We start from the raw sequence: 18,005 nt of genomic DNA, 5'->3' as shown, positions 1-18,005 counted from the left end.
GTAGGTGGGGACTCATGTGAGTGAATCCCATGAGCTCACTCACTCAGCCAGATCCGTGCTTCAGAAGCTGGGAAGAGAGCAACACAATCTACCCTTTAAGGCGTTTAGATCTGGGGAGAGACAGGGAAACCAGCAGTCCTGCGTGCTCTGGGCAGGTCCGTTGAAGGAGATGTGCTCAGGACGGGCCCTGGGGGAGCAGGGACCAGCAGCTAAGCCGAAACAGGAAATCCTCCTAAAGGAAATGGCCCATGAACTGAATTGAAGGGTCTTGCTAGGTTGAAGTGAGCAGAAGTGTGTGTGTGGGGGGATATTCCAAGCAGAGGGAATAGCATAAGATATATAGGTTTGAAACAGTGTGATGATTCTGGGAACTTGAGTAGCTCTGAAGGGCTGAAGGAAAGAATGATTGCACAAAATAGGACCTGAAATAAAGCGGTAACAGCCAAGATGGTGGTGAAAAGATGGATAAAGGAGACATTGAAGGATAGGTTTCTAATGGAGCTTTCTAGATGGCTGGTCCCAGGGATGAGTGTCTGGTGCAGCCATGTCGTATTAGTGGAAGGAGCTAATTAAAAAGATACAGCTTCCAGGGTTCAGCCTGGAATTCAGATTCAGGAAGCCGTGGGTGGGAGGCAGAATATGAATTTTATTAGTAATCCCCTTCTCCCATATGACTCTAAACTGCATGAAGGTTTAAGAGTTCAATAAAGACAAATTTTCAGGGCCTCTGTCATTGAGAGGCTGGAAGAAGAGGAATCATCAAAGGAAACTGAACAGACAGAAGAGGTGGGGGAGAAGAGAAGTGTGCAACGATGTCGATGTCGGCCCTTACAGAGCACTGAGAAGGATGAGGGCATGGCAAGCAAATGGTTAAGTAAATTGTTTCTAGTGAGAACACAGTGGGGAAGCTAGTGTCTGACCCTGCTATGTGCTCAGTGAGTTTTGTGCATGAGAAAAGACATTGAATATAGTGATGGGAACAAAGGCAAAGATGCAAATGTTTAAGAAGGAAATAACCAACCAACATTGAAAGGCCAGCAACAGGGTGAGGAAAATATTCACAGCAGGTGTGATGGGAAGATTTAATATTATTTTTATGCAAAAAACTCTCCCTAACAAATAAGAGTCCCCCCTAAAACCCAGTAGATAAATGGTCAGAGAAGTTGCACTGACAACCCAGAAAAGAGAAGGTAGAACTGGTTAACCATTGTGGAGGTTTAGCCTCACTAGTATGAGCGAAGTGCAAGTTGAAATGAGTCGCCGTATTTTGACTCTTAAGTTTGGGATAGTAGCGTAAATAGCAAAGGCCCTTTCGGAAACAGCCTGCATGTCAAAAGCCATAAAAATGTTCCTGCTGTTTTTACCCTTTAATTTTACTTCTGGGAATTTGTCCTAAAGAAATAATTCAAGGGGCTCCTGGCTGGCTCAGTCGGAAGGGCATGCGACTCTTGATCTTGGGGTCGTGAGTTCAAGCCCCACACTGAGTGTAGAGATTACTAAAATAAATAAATAAACTTTGGGAGAAAAGAAATAATTCAAAATATGGAAAAACTGAAAGCAGCAGGATGTTCAACGTGACATTATTTCTAACTGAAAAAATTGGAGACGATTTCAAAAGTCAATAAGATAATGACTAAATAGCTACAGGAAATCCACTCACTAGACCTTTACAGAGTTACTAATTTTTCATGATTATATAATGGTATGTTTTATATTAAGTGGAAAAAGTGTGATATAAAGCAGTATGTACACTGTCATCTAAATTTTGTTTAAAAAAATGTGTTTTTCAATTTTATTCAGTATATATTATGTGGATAGAAGAAGAACTGGAAGAAATCCCATGAGGTGTTAATAGTAACTTCACTGGGTGATAGGAATTTGGGAAACTTTTATTTTATGGTTTTTTCTGTGTTTTCTACATTTTTTTACCTAGACCGTGCATTCCTTTGAAAATCAGAATAAAAATCAAAATACTGTTTGTTTTAAAAGTAAGGCATCAACTGGGATGTAGCTTATAATGACGTTTCTAAATTATATAAGAAAAAAGACTAGCAAGAGAGAGAGGATTACAGGTGGGTTTTTTTTCCCCCTTCTTTGTTTTCCAAGTTGCTTGTAACGTGGCTGCCGACCTTTTAGAGTGGGGAACATGTATATGACAATGAATGGCATGGTTGGACAGAAGTGCTGCGAAAGGCAGAGGGGGAAAACAAAGAAGATGTGTGGGGTTCGACTTTTGTGGACTCTCCTGAAGGTCAAGGTGATGACCCATGTGTATGAGGGAGGCCTGTGAGGTTGCTCAGAAGATGCTGACCTGTGAGCAGCCTGGGCCTCTTATAGACCCCACCTTGCTTTCCCAGTTCCTGGTGCTTAAGGTCTATAGGAAGGTTTTCTCCTCACGTCCAGAAGCTTTCACAAGATGCTGGAATATTAGCATTAGTTTGAGCATTGAGTCCACTTTGTGCTCTTGAGTGTAGGGACCCCAGGTTCTGGTTCGGTTTCTCTGAGAGTGGATACAGGGACCCAGGGTTTGTAGAAGACTGACAGCCACTTGCAGGGACAAGACTGGAGGGACCACAAACTCTCAGATCCTGAGAGGCCCCTAGCTGAGGACAATGAGTGCATTTTGCTCGTCCCAGGCCAGAATGGCCATCCAATCTTTAAAAAATAAATAAATAAAGGAACAAAAAAAAAAAAAAAAGGGATATAGCCATTTCCTTAAGTACTGTTTGAATATTTGTTTAAGTGTGGAAAGTAGGTTTGAATCCTTTTCTGGCTTCCAATTTTAAATAAATATTTAATTTGTAAATAAAAGTGAGATGTGGTTCTTTAAAAATGATCTGGTATTTAAACAGTGCTGCAGTGTGCTGCTTGAGAGGAGCTCAGCTGTGCGTGGCTGAGGGCAAAGCCGTGGAAGGATGCAGAGAGGAACTGACAGAAGTCTACTAACCTAGGAGAAACCAGCCCTTGAGTAGAAAAGGATTGTCTCGGGTTTTCATGCGGGACAGTTGAGGAAAAACAGAGCCAGCTACGACTGGGAATTTCCTCCCCATTAGGTGAAGCAGACAATTGAAAGTGCTTGGCTGTCTGCACTGGCTTTTCACAGCAAGCGCCTAGAAATCACTAGAACCAGGGGTGGGCCTGGTCAGTGCTCCCAAAGTTTTCACTCAGGGATCCTGGGCAACTTAGAGACCTGTGCTGTGCTTTAGCCTGAGGGAAAACCAGAATCAGCAAACCCAGGTCAACTCAGCAAAAGTTTGTTGATCATAAGCTACCTTTACGGGATTTTGCTAGGCACGGAGGAGATGACAGAGGTGGACCTTCCCTCACATTGTAAACACTCTGGTTGGATAAAAGGATAAGTATGAATGCAAAGCAACTTCCTCTTTTTGAGGAATAATTTTGGAAATAAAATCTCATATTTGGGCATAAACAAAAGGCTAATGCAAAAAAGCCCAATTTGGGGGCACCTGGCTGTCTCAGTCAGTAGAGGATGTGACTCTTGATCTCAGGGTCATGGGTTTGAGCCCCACATTGGGCATAGAATTTACTTAAAAAAAAAAAAAGCAGCAGCCCAGTGATTTTTAGGCTTGCTTTTCCCTTAGATATCAGTTTAAATTCTTTTAAATACTTGTAGTCCCCTCCTTTTAAATTTAATATTGTCCTGAAAATGTCCTCTAAAGTAGGATGTCCACCTCTGGAGGAAAGGAACTTTTATCTGACATGTTCACTGTGCCTAGAACAGTCGTCAGACAACAGATAGTTTCCGAGGGGACTTCTGTCTCCCAGCAAGCTAATTATAAACTATTTAAGTGCCTTTCACCTTTTAGACACAGTCTTCTGAGATGTATTTTCAGCCTTCCATGTGGTCTTTATTTTTATGCTGTTGTTTCACATCTGAACGTAACGTCCATGAGCATCTGGCCAAGGCTGAGGAATCACAGCTTTCAGCATCCCCCCCGCCCCCTCCCCCGGTTTCCATCTTGACGTCTTTGTGATCACTCCGCTTTAGCACTCCTGTTCTCCCATGTCCCACTAACTGCAAAATGCAGTGAGATACTGCTGTCTTCTGGATGAGCACGGCCATACTGACAAAGAAAGGGATGCCACCAACTCACCGTTCATCAGGGGGTTTCCAAACTCACCATCTTTATCTGAAAAGCAGCGTAGGGATGCAGCAAAAAAGTCTCCGTTCAGGAGTCCGGTGTCTCCAGAGCTGAGGACGGCCTCAAATGGCTTTTGCTATTTACCTGGTAGCTGCTCAGCCAAATTTCAGGCAGACCTAGTAACGAGGGAAAATAAATAACCTTACAGTGAGCCAGTCTTAAAAGCCCAAACCCATAAATGTGCGGCCAAATGTTACCTTTATAAACTTGTGACTTAACCTCTTCACAAAGCTTTCTGTGAGCAAGGCTGAGAGTCTTAGAATATACTAAAGCTGTGTTTGTGAACCTGACAGCAAAGGCGTTCTCCCAGGGCCCGGAGGCCTGCGTGTGCCTGGTGGCCTAGGGGCTGTGTGAATCGTTCTGGTGCCGGGCTCCAGGTCCCCTTCTTCCGCTCTTTTCTCCTGAGGCAGAGCCCACGCTGGTGCACTAACCTGCAGCATCTCTGTGCTTCTCTTCTCACCTCCTCTTTCCCCTTCTCTTTCCCTTTCGCTGTGATGTGTCCAGAAAAGGAAGTCGAGTTCCAGCGTGCACCTAATGGTGAGCCTTGCCTGCCCACCCATCTGCCTACTCCATGCTGCCTATGCCTGCCTGCCAGCCACGCAAACCCATTCCGCCATGTGCGTGTGCTTCACTCATCCTCACTGCATGTCTGTGCTGTGTGGGCCAGCGCGGCCTGTCCTGCCAGGCGGGGGCCGTTGCCCAAGGTCTCCCGGAGGCCTAAACAGTGGGCATCGGAGTGTGTGGTGTGGCACCCTTCACCCCCTGCAGAGCTCGGACTGCCTCCAGCAGCCCAGGGCAGGAAGTGAAACCAGCAGGAACTCGGGGCCAGGTGGCAGTCATAGGGAGAGACCCTCACTCGCTGTTGCTCAGGAGGAGAGGCCCTGCTCACTGGGCGCTTCCTACAGACTGGTAGCCGGTGGGCTTCTGTGTGGTGGGCAGAGGAGCTGGTCCGTAGGCTCACGGCCCCAAGCCTCACTCTCTGGGCCTGTGCCCCTGAGCGAGTGCCTGTGAACAGGCCGTGCCCAACGTTTCATCCTTTCCACCCACCTCTCAGGGGGACAGCTGAAAGACTGTAGAGAACGCATCTTCTTTCTCATGGGATGCAGGCCACCAAGGGGAGCATAACAGCCTGAATTGTTACGAAACCAGCCATTAAAGTCAGAGGTGGCGCCACCTGGTGACATCCCAGGCCTCTGCAGCCATGGCAGAGTTTCAGGATGCCCTGGAGTCTTTGCCCCCTGCCAGGGTCTCTGTCTCAGCTGGGCTTTGCAGGCAGGACAGCCTTATCCGGTCAGTCCCAAACAGGTCGGACTTAGTAGCTGAGCGAGGATGGCTCTGCTCCTTCTGGGGGGGAAATGGAAGAATGCAGAGTTCATGTGAGTTTAGACCCACATCCTGACTCTTCCTAGGACCTCTCTTCTCCAGCCGGCAGGGTTCAGTGGGGTCTGGTACCCCTTGGTGCCTGGCTTAAGGTTCCATGCCCAGCCCTGGGTTTGGGGACATCTCAGCCATTAACAGCAACCAAGGGTTGGACGTCTTCAGGTCTGGTCCAAGGGGCCATAAGAGAAGCCTCCAGGCAAGAAGAAATAGGACAGTCTGGATAGCTTTCCGTGTATGTCCTAGGAGAGAAGAACCACATGCTACCTGCCAGGGTGTCCTCATTTGTGCCCGGCTCAGAGATGGTAGCTACATGTTTGTCTCTCTGTCTTTTGAAGAACTTGCAGGCATCAGGCTGTTCTCAGTGGCCACTGGCTCCACTGGGACTCCCAGTGAGACCGAGTACATTGGTGAGGGCATTATAAGAGGCTCCCTGCCCTGGAGATCAACCTCCTTCCTTCCTCACCATCCTTCCCAAACCCTCCCTCGCCATGCCACTTGGTGTAACATTTCAAAAGGCAAGGAGATGTCCCAAGATATCCCGGTGGTCTGCTGCTGCTGGGAATGTTGGCCAGCTGGGCAGCCTTCTCTCCCAGGGGCTGGGTTCTGGGACTGCAGCCATAGCCACCCCCCACCCCCGGATTCACCTGCCCCTCCTTGGAGCTCTGCCCTCACTCTCAGTTGTGCAAGTCCATGATTTATCAGGGGGAAAAGCCAATAGCACAGTCTTGTCTCTGCTCCCTGGGGGCAGTGGGTGCATTCTGTATCCAAAGTCACATCACCCTGTTTTCTCTCTGGACACCATCTTCTAGGTGAGGTTTTCTTTCTCTTCATGTTCCTCCTCTTTTCAGACCAGGCTTCAGGCTGGTGTCTTAAGGGAAAGGAAATGCAGATGGCAGGCTGAAAGGGCAGCAGGAGACTGCCCACAGATAGGGGACCCAGTGTTTCTGCATTTTGTTCTGCTTTCTTATAAACCGCCCTTCTTTTTCCCTGTTAAGTGAGAAGATCCTGAAGTTCTTTGGGTAAAATGTGATTGTGCAGTAAAACATGGCATCTGGCATAAGCAGAGATTTCTGGAGAGATGCTTTGAAACAAGTCTTTGGCCCGGTCTCACCTCAAGGATGCCTCCAGCGTTAGGTCTCTGGGCCCCTCCAATACCCCCCTCCTCCAGTCAATCATCTCTCTGACCATTGCTCCCATCCACACAGTATTATGGAGGCCACCTCAGGCCTAGCTCCTCCGGGCCAGGCCGGGGGGCAAGGGAGGTCTGGGAGTCGAACCTGAGCGGCTTTGGTGACTCTAGAGGAACTAAACCATCTGTTTTCTTGTCTCAGCCACAGAGCAACAACAAAAACAGTCTCGTAAGCCCAGCCCAAGAGCCCGCGCCCTTGCAGACGGCCATGGTACCTCCTGACTCCGGCTTCTCCGCCCCTGCCCCTGGCTGCCTCCCGCTCCTCCCTTCCTTTTCTTGCCCTCCCTCCCAGGCCTCCTTGGCCCTCTCCTTCTCATCCCTATAGAGCAGGCTGCTTTGTGTCCTGCCCCATGGGCCCCTTGCCCCTCATTGTCCCATGTGGCCATGCTCCTTCCTGCCCGCAGAACTACCGCTTCTGCTCCTTCTGCTGTTGGGGGTGGGGAAGAGTGGTCAGGGCTCTCAGCTAAACCTCTTAGCTCCAGGTGGGGCCCCCATAGGTCTGCTGTGGGGGCCAGGAAGGTGAGTGGCTCATAAAAAAGGGTAGGAGCTTTCTTGGGAGCTGTCGTTCAGTTCTTGGAGTCCTCCTTGTAAAATCGGCCTCAGTCTCTCCTTTGCAAAGCTACGAACAGGAAGGAGGGCTTAGGTCTCCCACCTCTGGATGGTGCTGAGGTCTCTGAGGTCCTAGAAAGCCCCATGCTGGGGGCACCATGTGCTCCCAGAGCTCTTTCTGCTAGTAGTGACTAGAGAGTTGCACGGGGGATGACTGGAAGAGAAGGAGGGGTGACTGTGCCTGCTGTTCCTACTGCCTGCAGCCCCGGTCCCTCGTGCTGCCTTTCGGCACAGCAGGGACGGGAACTCTGGGGAAGGCATTAGAAGGTAAAGCAGACAGCTCCCCGGACTCAGCTTGCTGCGGGGGCATCCTGGGCCTTTTTGTGAGACTTTAGTCCGGTCTCCCTGTGTCCCCGCCTCCTACACACCCCTTGATGAACGCTGTTGGCAGGGCCTGGCCTGTGCCCTCAGCCCCACAGCTCCTCCAGTGTACTTGTCCCGTGCAGAAAGAATACTCAGATCTAGCAGGAATCGGGTAGAGGCCCTTGTCCTCTCAGCTTCTCTGGTACCTGCTCTTCTTAAATGCCAGGCCGGTCCTTTTTACTCAGCCAGTACTGTCCCCTAAATCTAGGGCTTCCCAGCTGCCTGGGACCCAGGTGAGCCAGGATATTTTGTCTTGTGGGTATGGCTGGTGGGCAGGCCTCAGTGGTCATCATAGGGTCAATGAGGGACTGGGCTAAGGATGGGGTCCCTCAGGGAAGAGCTGTAGGTCTGTCCCCAGGTCAGGAGGATAATTCTCATCTTCTCTCACAGGAGCCACAAACCACCGTGGTACACAACGCTACAGATGGGATCAAGGTGAGTGGTTCCTGACCTGGTCTCCTGCTTTACGGATCAGCAGGAAACAGGTGGGCTGGATCCCAGGGTCTGTGGGTCCTGCAGATGGCAGCCTACAGGCCACGCCTTGAGGCCAAGGTGTGTGCAGGATCTAGGCTGGGGTTGGGGTGTACCTGTTTGTCGCTTCATTCCCTGGAAGGGCATTATACTTCGGGCCCTATAGTCAGACGGGCCTGGGTTTGAATCCTGGGCCGCTGTATAATTCACTGTGCCACTCTGTGCCTCAATTACTTATCTGTAAATCAAGAATAATAATGGAATCTCCCTCCATGACTTGTGAGGCTCAAATGACAGCAAACATCTAGAAAAACAGAGACACGAGTATAATCAGACCCTAGAGCATCCTCCATTGCCTCAGCCCATTATGCCCTCAATAACTTTGTTGTCTTATTGGCACCCCCATTAGTAAATATTTATTGAGCCCTGAACCATCCATGGCTCTGGTCTGCAGAGGAGACAAGACTAAAAAATCTCTCTCCACAGGTGTAGGAGAGGCAGATAATAAACCAAAAACCAAATAAGTAAGATAAAATCCAATAGTGGTAAGTGCTGTGAAGAAAATAACACGAAGGAAAGAGATGGGGGTGAACAGGGCTTTTATTTAAGTGGTCAGGGAAGGACCTCCCTCGGGAGGTGAGTTTTGAGCTAAAAACTAAACGGTGGGAAGGAGACAGCCAGGCAGACTCTGGGGCAGAGTGCCCTAGACGGAGCTGCAAGGGCAGGGGCTTAGCCTATATACAGAACAGAGGAAATGAAGCAGAGCCAAGAGCTGGGGGAGAGCGGCAGGAGGGGGATGATCTGGAGAAGCAGGCAGGCCTGCTACGTAGGACTGCATAGCAGTGTGCATCTTCTTCCCGCAAGGAGAAGCTACTGGAAGTTCTTAACAGGAGAGTAATGTAGTCTAATTGACACTTTGAAAAGCTCCTCTGGCCATGTTACGGGCAAGAACTTTAGGGAGGAGGCAAGCATGGATGCAGGGGGACCGGGAAGCTGTTGTAGTCAAGGTGCCAGATATTGGTCGCTTGGACTCAGAGTGTAGCTGTGCATTTGAAGAGAAGATGTAAGGGCGCCTGGCTGGCTCATTTGATAGGGCACGCGACTTTCGATCACGGGGTTGTGAGTTCAAGCCCCACATTGGGTGTAGAGATGACGTAAACATAAAATCTTAAAAAAAAAAAAATGAGAAGAGGTAGGGTTTACCTTGGAGGTAGGACTGACAGATTTGAATTTAGGTTGGATAAAAGGGAAAGAGAGAAGGCCAAGATTCAACCTAGAATTGCACCTAGACGAGGACTGTACGTTTTAACAACAGGATAGATAGTGTCATTTACTGAGTTGGGGAAGACTCGGGAGGGAGTTTGGGAATTCAGGGTTCTGTTAAAAAAAAAAGTCAGATGGCAAGGGTGAAAATCGAACCTTCTATGATTCTTCCTTGCACCTCCTCAAGAAGCACGTACTCTGCTTTTGTTCTGCTTGGTTCCTCTAGTGTCCAAGGGCCTGAGTGTAAGAAACATGTTCTTTTTGGCCTACAGGGCTCCACAGAGAGCTGCAACACCACCACAGAAGATGAAGACCTCAAAGGTAGGTGCTGGCCCTTGGTGGGGAGGGGACCCCAGCAGTGTCCCAGGTACCTTGGCTCCAATGGGGCCCCTGTCTTGTCTGTCCCCAGAACAGACATGGGGACTCTCCTCTAAGAGGGGGCTTGGCCTAAAAGCTCCTTTCCATGGGCTAAGATGTGAGGTCTCTGCCTGGCCTGGCCTGGCTGGGCTGGGTAAGAGGCTTCTCTTCTTTGACCCCAAGTCTGGAATAGCTAAACTAGAGCTTTTCCTGAGGCTTTCCGGGGCCAGGGCTCAGAGAACTGTTCCTGTTGCTGATAATGATGTGACATCCCAGCAGAAGTAGCCCACAAACACAGTGAGTCATTAGTAGGGTGACCCATCGTCCCAGTTTCCCTAGGACTGAGGCGATTCCCAGGACGTGGCACTTTCAGTTTTAAAACCGGAACAGTCCTGGGCACATTGGGATCAGCAACTCTTGTCACAAACTCTTGGCGTGGATGATGGAGTCAGGACCACGTTTGGCCATGTCCTGGTGGTCCTGTGAGGACCACCAGCCTAAGTTTGGCCTGGCCAGAAGGCCAGGGGGTGCGGGAGGGCGTGGCAGACCAGACCACTGGGAATCTCTGTCCTGCTCTTTCGTTTGGCCTCCTCGAATTGCTCCCTTTGACATCAGTAAGTGACCTGAGGCCAGGCTCACAGAAAAGATGGAGAAATGTTGAAGGACAGAGCTGAGGAAGCACACCCAGGAGCAGTAAAGGGGCACTAAACCTTTGGGAACCAAAAAACAGAAAGCATAAACATATAAGGGAGTAAAGAACAGTACCTCTAGGGCTGCTGGGATTCAGGCCAGAGCAATTCAGTTCTGGTGATGTTGTGGAGTAAGTGGCTCCTTCACGGCTCTTGACCTTGTAGCCTAGCCCCCTACAACATCTCCCCTGGGAGCAGGGGTTCTTATACAGGCATTTGAAGGCTCCTCTGGAAGCCACAAGCCCAGGTCTGTGTACCTTCCTAGGGCTGTCAGCTGGGAGGCCTCTCTGGCAGAGGCGGCAGCATGGGATGTGGTCCAGTGTCCACAGCAGCCCGAGGCGTTGCCTTGCCCCAGCTCTGCAGTGCCACGGGCTTGGGTCCTGTCTGGCTTGCTCGCTCACCTGCCTTGTTCTGTTTGTTTTGGCTGCTCTGCCTTGCCCTGCCCTGCCCTGGCTGGCTAGCTGCCCCGCTCCGCACTGGGAATGGCAGCTCGGTGCCTGAAGGACGGAGCTCCCGGGACAGAACAGCCCCCTCTGCAGGCATGCAGCCCCAGCCTTCTCTCTGCTCCTCAGCCAGTAAGTGTGAGGGAGGCACAATCTGGCTTCTGTCTCCCTGGCTCATCCTGAAGCCCCTCAGGGATCCCCCCAGAGCTGTCAGCCCAACCTAATTGTTTGTCTTCTTAAGCTTGGGGAGCGCGGCCTCTGCTGGGTGGGGGAGCTGATTGGAGGTGCTGTTAATCCCAGGTAGGGGCCCCTGGGAGCAGGGCCCAAAGACGTAAAGAAGAGTGGGTGGAAGAACTTGGCATGGTGGGAAGGAATAGAAAGCCCCTGGGATATTCCGTGGGCCTTGCCTCAGCAATGAGCCAGGAAGAAAGGCCGAGTCAGAAACCAGGTCAAAGGTGGTGGGAGCGGGGGTGATGATGAAATTGCCATAGCCAAGAACCATGTTGGGATGTGGTGTTGCCCGAGGCTCAACATATCCTAGTAAGGGCATGAGGCTTGGGGTGAGACGGACCCAAGTTTAAATCCCAGCTACACTACCTCCAGAAATGTGTGAAATAGCTTACACCTCCCAGAGCCTCAGCTTCCTTATCGATAAAGTGGGAGTAAAATAGCACCTACCTCAGAGCGCTGTCATGAAAAGGAAATGAGGTGGTAGAATGTCTTGATCCGATGCCTTGCTGGGTTACTGGTAGCATATTTACAGCTTAAGTTGTGTCTGTGTACAGAATGCCTTTGTCTGCTTCTTTTCCTTCTATTATCTATCCTTTTAGAGTTTATAAACACAATCCTCTTCACCCATAGGGCCCCAGTCAGGTTCTGCAAATGGGTTTGGTGGGGCTGGAGAGGGTGTGTGTGTGTGTGTGTGTGTGTGTGTGTGTGTGTGTGTGTGTACACATACCTGCTTGCCTCTGGAAAGTGGATAGAGCTCGTTTGTTCCCCTAACGTGCTGCTTACTCACCTGGAGCTGCCTCCATGGCAGTGCTGGTGGCTGTGGGGCCTCCACCTGGCTGTGTCTTTGGCTGTGCTGCCCTCTCCCAGCTGTGCCCCTTGGCTGCGCTGTTCTAATGCTCACATTTGTCTCACAGCCTCTTGCTCCTGTGAGGAGGGGCTTGTAGCCTGGGCCAGCCTGGGGCTCTGGTCAGGGTTAGCCTGAGCTCAGTCTGAGCCCTCTCTTACCCTAGCGGTACCCCTGCTAACAGTGGTGCTCCCTGTCAGGATACCACCAGCAGCAGTCGCTTGGCTTTGGATGGGGTGGGGGTGGGGGGCTCTGAGGGCACCACTTCTGCCTGCCTGTCATTCTGAGCCTTGTCTTAGTTTTCTTGAGGGACACATCCTGGCATGAGAGCTGGTGTGAGATTTAGAGCTTTCCCAAGGCTAATGCAGGGTAAATGGAGCCATCTCTCTGGTGAGAAGCTCCGCTTAAAAAGAGTGTTTATAGTTCCAAGATCTTTCACCCCAGAAAAGCCCTGTGGAGGAGATGAGCAGGGTGAAGAGAATTAAGCATCCATCCCAGGGCTCTGTTCATCCTTTCAGAGCCCTCATCCCTGGCTAGGTTCTGCTCTCGGGCTGGCTATTGCCCCAGGCTAGGTTCTGGACCACTGAGTGAGGGCTGGGGCTGGTGTGGTGGTGGTGGTAATTGAGACCTGACTGAGCCCCTTCAGGTGAGAGAAGAAAGCAGGCGGTGGAAACAGCCATATCGGGAGATGCTTCTTAGGGAGGCTAAAGGTGCTGGGGAAGGGATACACGGACTCTGGACAGAGTATTAGTGATGGCCAGGCTCCTCAACTGTAAAAGACAAGAATGTTTCCTGCATCCTGGTTGTTGATGGAGAGGGAGACAAAGGCCAGAGAACCACACCTAATGGGTGAGCTTCGGGGGAGGGAGCCATTAGCTCTACAGACAACAGAGAAGGAATGAAGAGAAAAGTGGGCTCACTCTTCCTGCAGAGGTCCTTAATGTTAAAGATAGGGAAGAGGGATGTCTTTGTCACAGAGATCACGGGGGATTCTCTGAAGGATTGGGGAGGGCTCTCTGTCACTTGGGAGCTCCCCAGTCCCATGCAGGTAAATTGCTGGATTTTGTTCCTCCACAGTGCGAAAACAGGAGATCATTAAGATCACAGAACAACTGATTGAGGCCATCAACAATGGGGATTTTGAAGCCTACACGTGAGTAGAAACCCATTTCCTTGTGACCCAAGTCATCCTTCGAGGCCTTTCCTCCTCCCCAAAATCAGCTTGGACCCTAGGAAAAGGGAAAGCCGGGCCTTGGGCACAGTGCCTGAATTAAACACCAGGCCCTTAGGCTGGTATCTCTCCCAGTTAGATACCCTGTGATAGTACCCCTCACCCCTAAGATCTTAGCCGTCTTGTCAGGCCTAGCCCACAGCTAATCTGCTGCAGGACAGACACCACTGACAAGAAAGACAGATGAGTAACCCCTGTAGGAGACTGACAGACTGCTTTTCTTTCTGCAGGAAGATTTGTGATCCAGGCCTCACCTCCTTTGAGCCTGAGGCCCTCGGTAACCTCGTGGAGGGGATGGATTTCCATAAGTTTTACTTTGAGAATCGTGAGTGGGTTCGTGCTGCTGATATACTCCTGCCTGCCCCTTTACCCCCTTTGCCTCTGTCCCTGCTCACCTTCTCCTCTTCCCAGTTTCCAGCTTTTCCTTTATTTGACTGCTTGGCTGCCCCCTAGTCTATGTGTTTGCCTCCTGTACCCTGAGGATGGTCTTAAACTGACACCTTTGAAGGACCTGCTCCAGAGCCCCACGTGCCCCTTCATTCTGCAGCAGCTTTGTGGCAGCTCTGGTTTCCACAATCAGGGTCACTATTCCTCTTTCCACGACTACTGGAAAGCACTGAGATCAGGTTGAGATGATGTCAGCAAGTAATAATGAAGCTCTCTGTCTACAGGTTTCACAGTAGAGGAAAGTAAAGCCAGGATAAGAATGTACAAGCAAGTAGCAGGGCACCGTAGGTGATTCGTGAGATCAGAAATTGTGGCTTGGGTCCTCCTGAATATGGAGGGAGACAGCCCTGGCTGAGGGGCTGTGCACTCTGGACAGTTCCTAGAAGTCCCAGGGGATAAGAAGATGGATCACCACCTCCTCCTATCTTTCTCTCCACTCTCTAGTATCCTCCTTCTCCCTATTTTTTTTTCTTTTCTTTCCTACTGTATCCTAGGCCTTCCCCATCCTGCCCCGAGTTTTATTTTGTCACTGTTTTCTCTACTAACCAACATCCTCTCCATGTCTCAGCTGCAAATGTAAACCCTTGGCTATCTAAGTAATTCTCTTAGCCAGAAGCAGTTTCCGAGTTTACAGAAGCCCTAGGGAGGGTCTCAGATAGCCCGTCCAACATTTGAAATGAATTAAAATGTGAATCTCATTAAAAGCAACGCAATCTGCAGTGTTCGCTGATAATGGCAATACAACTTCTTTTGGCTTTCCCCCAGAGGAACCTGGGAACCCTGGGAATATCCTGAGCTTGGTGCTTTGGTGATTCTATTTTAACTTTGGACGTGTTTTTTTGTTTTTGTTTTTTTCTAAATCACAAATGCACTTTGAAATCTTAAGCTCTGGATTTGGCTCTGCAGCCAAGTAGGGACAAACCAACCCTTATGAAATCTAAACATCAGCCTGGAAGAGTGGAAAGATCTTAGGCGTTAGTTAAGAGTCAGATGGTCCTGAGTTCAAATGTTGTGTGATTTGACCAAATTACATAACCTCCTTGAGCCTGTTTCATCATCTTATAATAAAGATAATAATACTGACCAAGAAATATAGCTTATGTATGTAAAAACCCCCAGCACAATGTCTGATTAAAGTAGCAGTTGCTATTATCATCGTTCTCCACCTCTTTCTTCCTTTTGGATAACTGAGACTAATGTTCTGGGATTTCCTGGCCTCTGATGTGTGGGGGACTTAGAGACTCCCAGAATGGTTGCTGGAGAGAGGATGAGACCTGGAAGTGCACGCTGGGAGGGAAATCAGTGCCCAGGCCTGACGTCCTCCTACCTCCCGCACTCTGCCTTGCCCTCTGCAGTTCTGTCCAAGAACAGCAAGCCCATCCACACCACCATCCTGAACCCGCACGTCCACGTGATCGGGGAGGACGCAGCTTGCATCGCCTACATCCGCCTCACCCAGTACATCGATGGGCAGGGTCGGCCTCGCACCAGCCAGTCGGAGGAGACCCGGGTCTGGCACCGCCGGGATGGCAAGTGGCTCAATGTCCACTATCACTGCTCAGGAGCCCCTGCTGCACCGCTGCAGTGAGCTCAGCCACAGGTGCACTTGGTAGGGGGGTGAGGAAGGGGACAGATGGGATCAGAGGAGGAAGAGGAGGTTGAAAAGTGGCAGTGGGGGAGGAGACGTGGACCATCCCAGAGGGGTGGCAGAGGCCATCAGACAGACTTGTGTCTGGCTCCAGGACTCCGAGTTGAGCGACTTTGGACAGGTTACCCTAAACCTCAGTTTCCTTACCTGTCAAAAAAGAGAGAGAGAGTGGTACCTACTTCATTGAGTTGAAGATTAAGATACTCATAAGTTGAAGGATTTGCTCAGCAAATGTGAAGCGATGTTATATTTAAATGCTAGCTTCTCCCCCGTCCTCCACCTTCTCAGGCAGACTTGGCCACATGTGTAGTGTGTTGAAGTCCCTGGAACTCATCTGTGTGCTTATTGTCCTTTGTTCTGTTACCACGTCTGTCCTCTTTGACAGGGGCATTAGGAGATCCCAGCCGGAGGTCAAACCTTCGCAGCCAGTGGCTCTGGAGGGCCTGAGTGACAGCGGCAGTCCTGTTCGTTTGAGGTTTAAAACAATTAAATTACAAAGCGGCAGCAGCCAATGCACGCCCCTGCATGCAGCCCTCCCGCCCGCCCTTCGTGTCTGTCTCTGCTGTACCGAGGTGTTTTTTACATTTAAGAAAAAAAAAGAAAAAAAAGATTGTTTAAAAAAAAAAAATGGAATCCATACCATGATGCGTTTTAAAACCACCGATAGCCCTTGGGCTGGCAAGAAGGCAGGAGTTTGTGTGACACCCGTCCTGGCATGAGCAGCTGGCTCACCCACCAGCCCTGAAGAGGTGAGCTCGGCCTCTGGCCTCCGTGGACTCAGGGGACCAGGCAAGAACTCTGACAGAGCTTTGGGGGCTGTGATGTGATTGTAGCCCCTGAGGTGGCCTGCCTGCCCCAGGTCTAGGAATGGACTTCTTCTGAACTTGCATAGCGCCTAGAATGAGGCTGATGAGAACATCGTGGCCATCAGACCTACCTGGGAGAGAACGCAGAGCTCCCAGCCTGCTGTGGAGGCAGCTGAGAAGCAGTGGCCTCGGGACTGAGGGCCTGGACATTGCTGTACTGTTCCATTTAGTGTAGAAGGGAAGAGAATTGGTGCTGCAGAAGTGCGTCCGCTACAAAGCTGATGAGAAACCTCGTGTTAGTCTGACATGTACTCACTCATCCATTTCTATAGGATGCACAATGCACGTGGGCCCTGATATTGAGGCCCAATACCTGCAGCTAGGAAGAGGGAGGGGTTGCTGCTTTGCTTTGTGTTTGTTTTCTTATAACTTAGCAAGGAGAGAGCCAGGCCCTGGTCAGGGCTCCCCTTGCTGCCTTTGGCAGTTCTGTTTCTGTGCTGATTTGGACCATCTTTGTCTTGCCTTTTCATGGTGGTGGTCCCCGTGCTGACCCTCATCTGGGCCTGGGCCCTCTGCCAAGTGCCCCTGTGGGATGGAAGGAGTGAGGCGGCGGGATTGAGCTGATGGTTGTTTCTATGCATTCAGGCTGCCCTCAGGACTGCCTCCCTTCTTACTCTTCCCTTGCTGCACGTCCATCTCTTTTCCTGTCTTTGAGATTGACCTGACTGCTCTGGCAAGAAGAGGTGTTCTCTTTAAAGAGGCCTCTGTACTGACCAACTGAAGTATATGACTTACTGCTGGACAATCTGCATGGGCATCACCCCCCCCTCACCTGCATGTACCCAAAAGAGGTGTCCAGAGCTAAGGCTCCTACATTCGTTGTCCCTCTCTGTGCTCAAGGAGTTCCATTCCAGGAGGGAAAGATCTATACTCTAAGCAGATAGCAGAGAAGATAATGGAGGAGCAATTGGTCATGGCCTTGGTTTCCCCGAAACAACTGTACAGACTTATCTGCACAAATATCTGCACTATTGGGGGAAAGGTGGGTAAACCCCAGCTTCCTGGACTACCTTCAGGAGGCACAGGAGCTGGGAGAAGAGGCAAAGCTACAGGTTTACCTTGGAGCCAGCAGGGAAGAGAGCAGACTCACAGGTGCTGGTGCTTGGGTTCAGCCAGGCTCCTCTGAGCACCTCATGCATGCCTCAGCCCCCCGGGCCCTGGCCCTTTCTTGCCCTGCAGCCTGCAGTACCAGCACGCAGACGCCTTCACCACAGGGTTTGGTTTTGCTGGCTTGAAGACAAATGGTCTTAGAGTTCATTAAGACCCATAGCTTCATATGGCTGCTCCAGCCCCACTTCTTAGCATTCTTACTCCTCTTCTGGGGCTAACGTCAGCATCTATAGACAATAGACTATTAAAAAAAAAGATCACCTTTTAAACAGGAAATGGAAGGCATTTGATGCAGAATTTTTGCATGATGACATAGAAATAATTTAAAAATAGTTAGTCTTTGTTCTGAATGTTGGTAGACCCTTCATAGCTTTGTTACAATGAAACCTTGAACTGAAGATATTTAATAAAATAACCTTTAAACAGTCCATTGTGTTACTGCTGTTGGAGGCTTATGGCCAAAGGCTTAAGATTTTAGCAGCCTGGGTTGCAAGGCTTCAGATGGAAAGATGTAGCTTCTCCCACTCCCTTGGGGCCCATTTTAGAATAAAACTTCCTCATAAACTCATCAGCCTCCAACCAGCCCACCGGGCTGCAGAGGCGAGTTTGGGGTGGGGAGGAAAGCTGCGAGCCCTTCGCTGGTGGGCTAGGGGTCTCGCCCCGCCCCCGGGCCCCCGCCCCCCCCGCCCCAAGGGCTGCCC

The 18,005-nt window shown here is 50.3% G+C and overlaps 1 protein-coding gene across 20 annotated transcripts in view; it reads left to right on the top strand.

Annotated features, from left to right (window-relative positions):
• The window catches only part of CAMK2G (calcium/calmodulin dependent protein kinase II gamma), a 52,334-nt gene extending 34,602 nt beyond the window's left edge, over positions 1 to 17,732 (top strand). For 5 of the 20 annotated variants that reach the window (XM_011226456.3, XM_019800885.2, XM_034662702.1 and 2 more), the window contains 8 exons: positions 6,875 to 6,943; positions 8,095 to 8,139; positions 9,711 to 9,759; positions 10,946 to 11,059; positions 13,080 to 13,155; positions 13,464 to 13,558; positions 15,036 to 15,280; positions 15,714 to 17,732. In XM_011226456.3, coding sequence (XP_011224758.3) covers positions 6,875 to 6,943; positions 8,095 to 8,139; positions 9,711 to 9,759; positions 10,946 to 11,059; positions 13,080 to 13,155; positions 13,464 to 13,558; positions 15,036 to 15,268 — 681 coding nt within the window. In that variant the 3' untranslated portion in view covers positions 15,269 to 15,280; positions 15,714 to 17,732. Of the gene's footprint in view, positions 1 to 4,667; positions 4,701 to 6,874; positions 6,944 to 8,094; positions 8,140 to 9,710; positions 9,760 to 10,945; positions 11,060 to 13,079; positions 13,156 to 13,463; positions 13,567 to 15,035; positions 15,281 to 15,713 lie in introns of those variants that run through there. The other 15 variants (XM_019800889.2, XM_019800886.2, XM_034662701.1 and 12 more) reach the window with 9 other exon arrangements.
• Positions 17,733 to 18,005: the final 273 nt, after the last annotated feature.

Source organism: Ailuropoda melanoleuca, chromosome 6 (genome assembly GCF_002007445.2).
Source record: "Ailuropoda melanoleuca isolate Jingjing chromosome 6, ASM200744v2, whole genome shotgun sequence".
NCBI classification, from domain to species: domain Eukaryota; kingdom Metazoa; phylum Chordata; class Mammalia; order Carnivora; family Ursidae; genus Ailuropoda; species Ailuropoda melanoleuca.
This window is presented reverse-complemented; position numbering and strand designations above follow the sequence as displayed.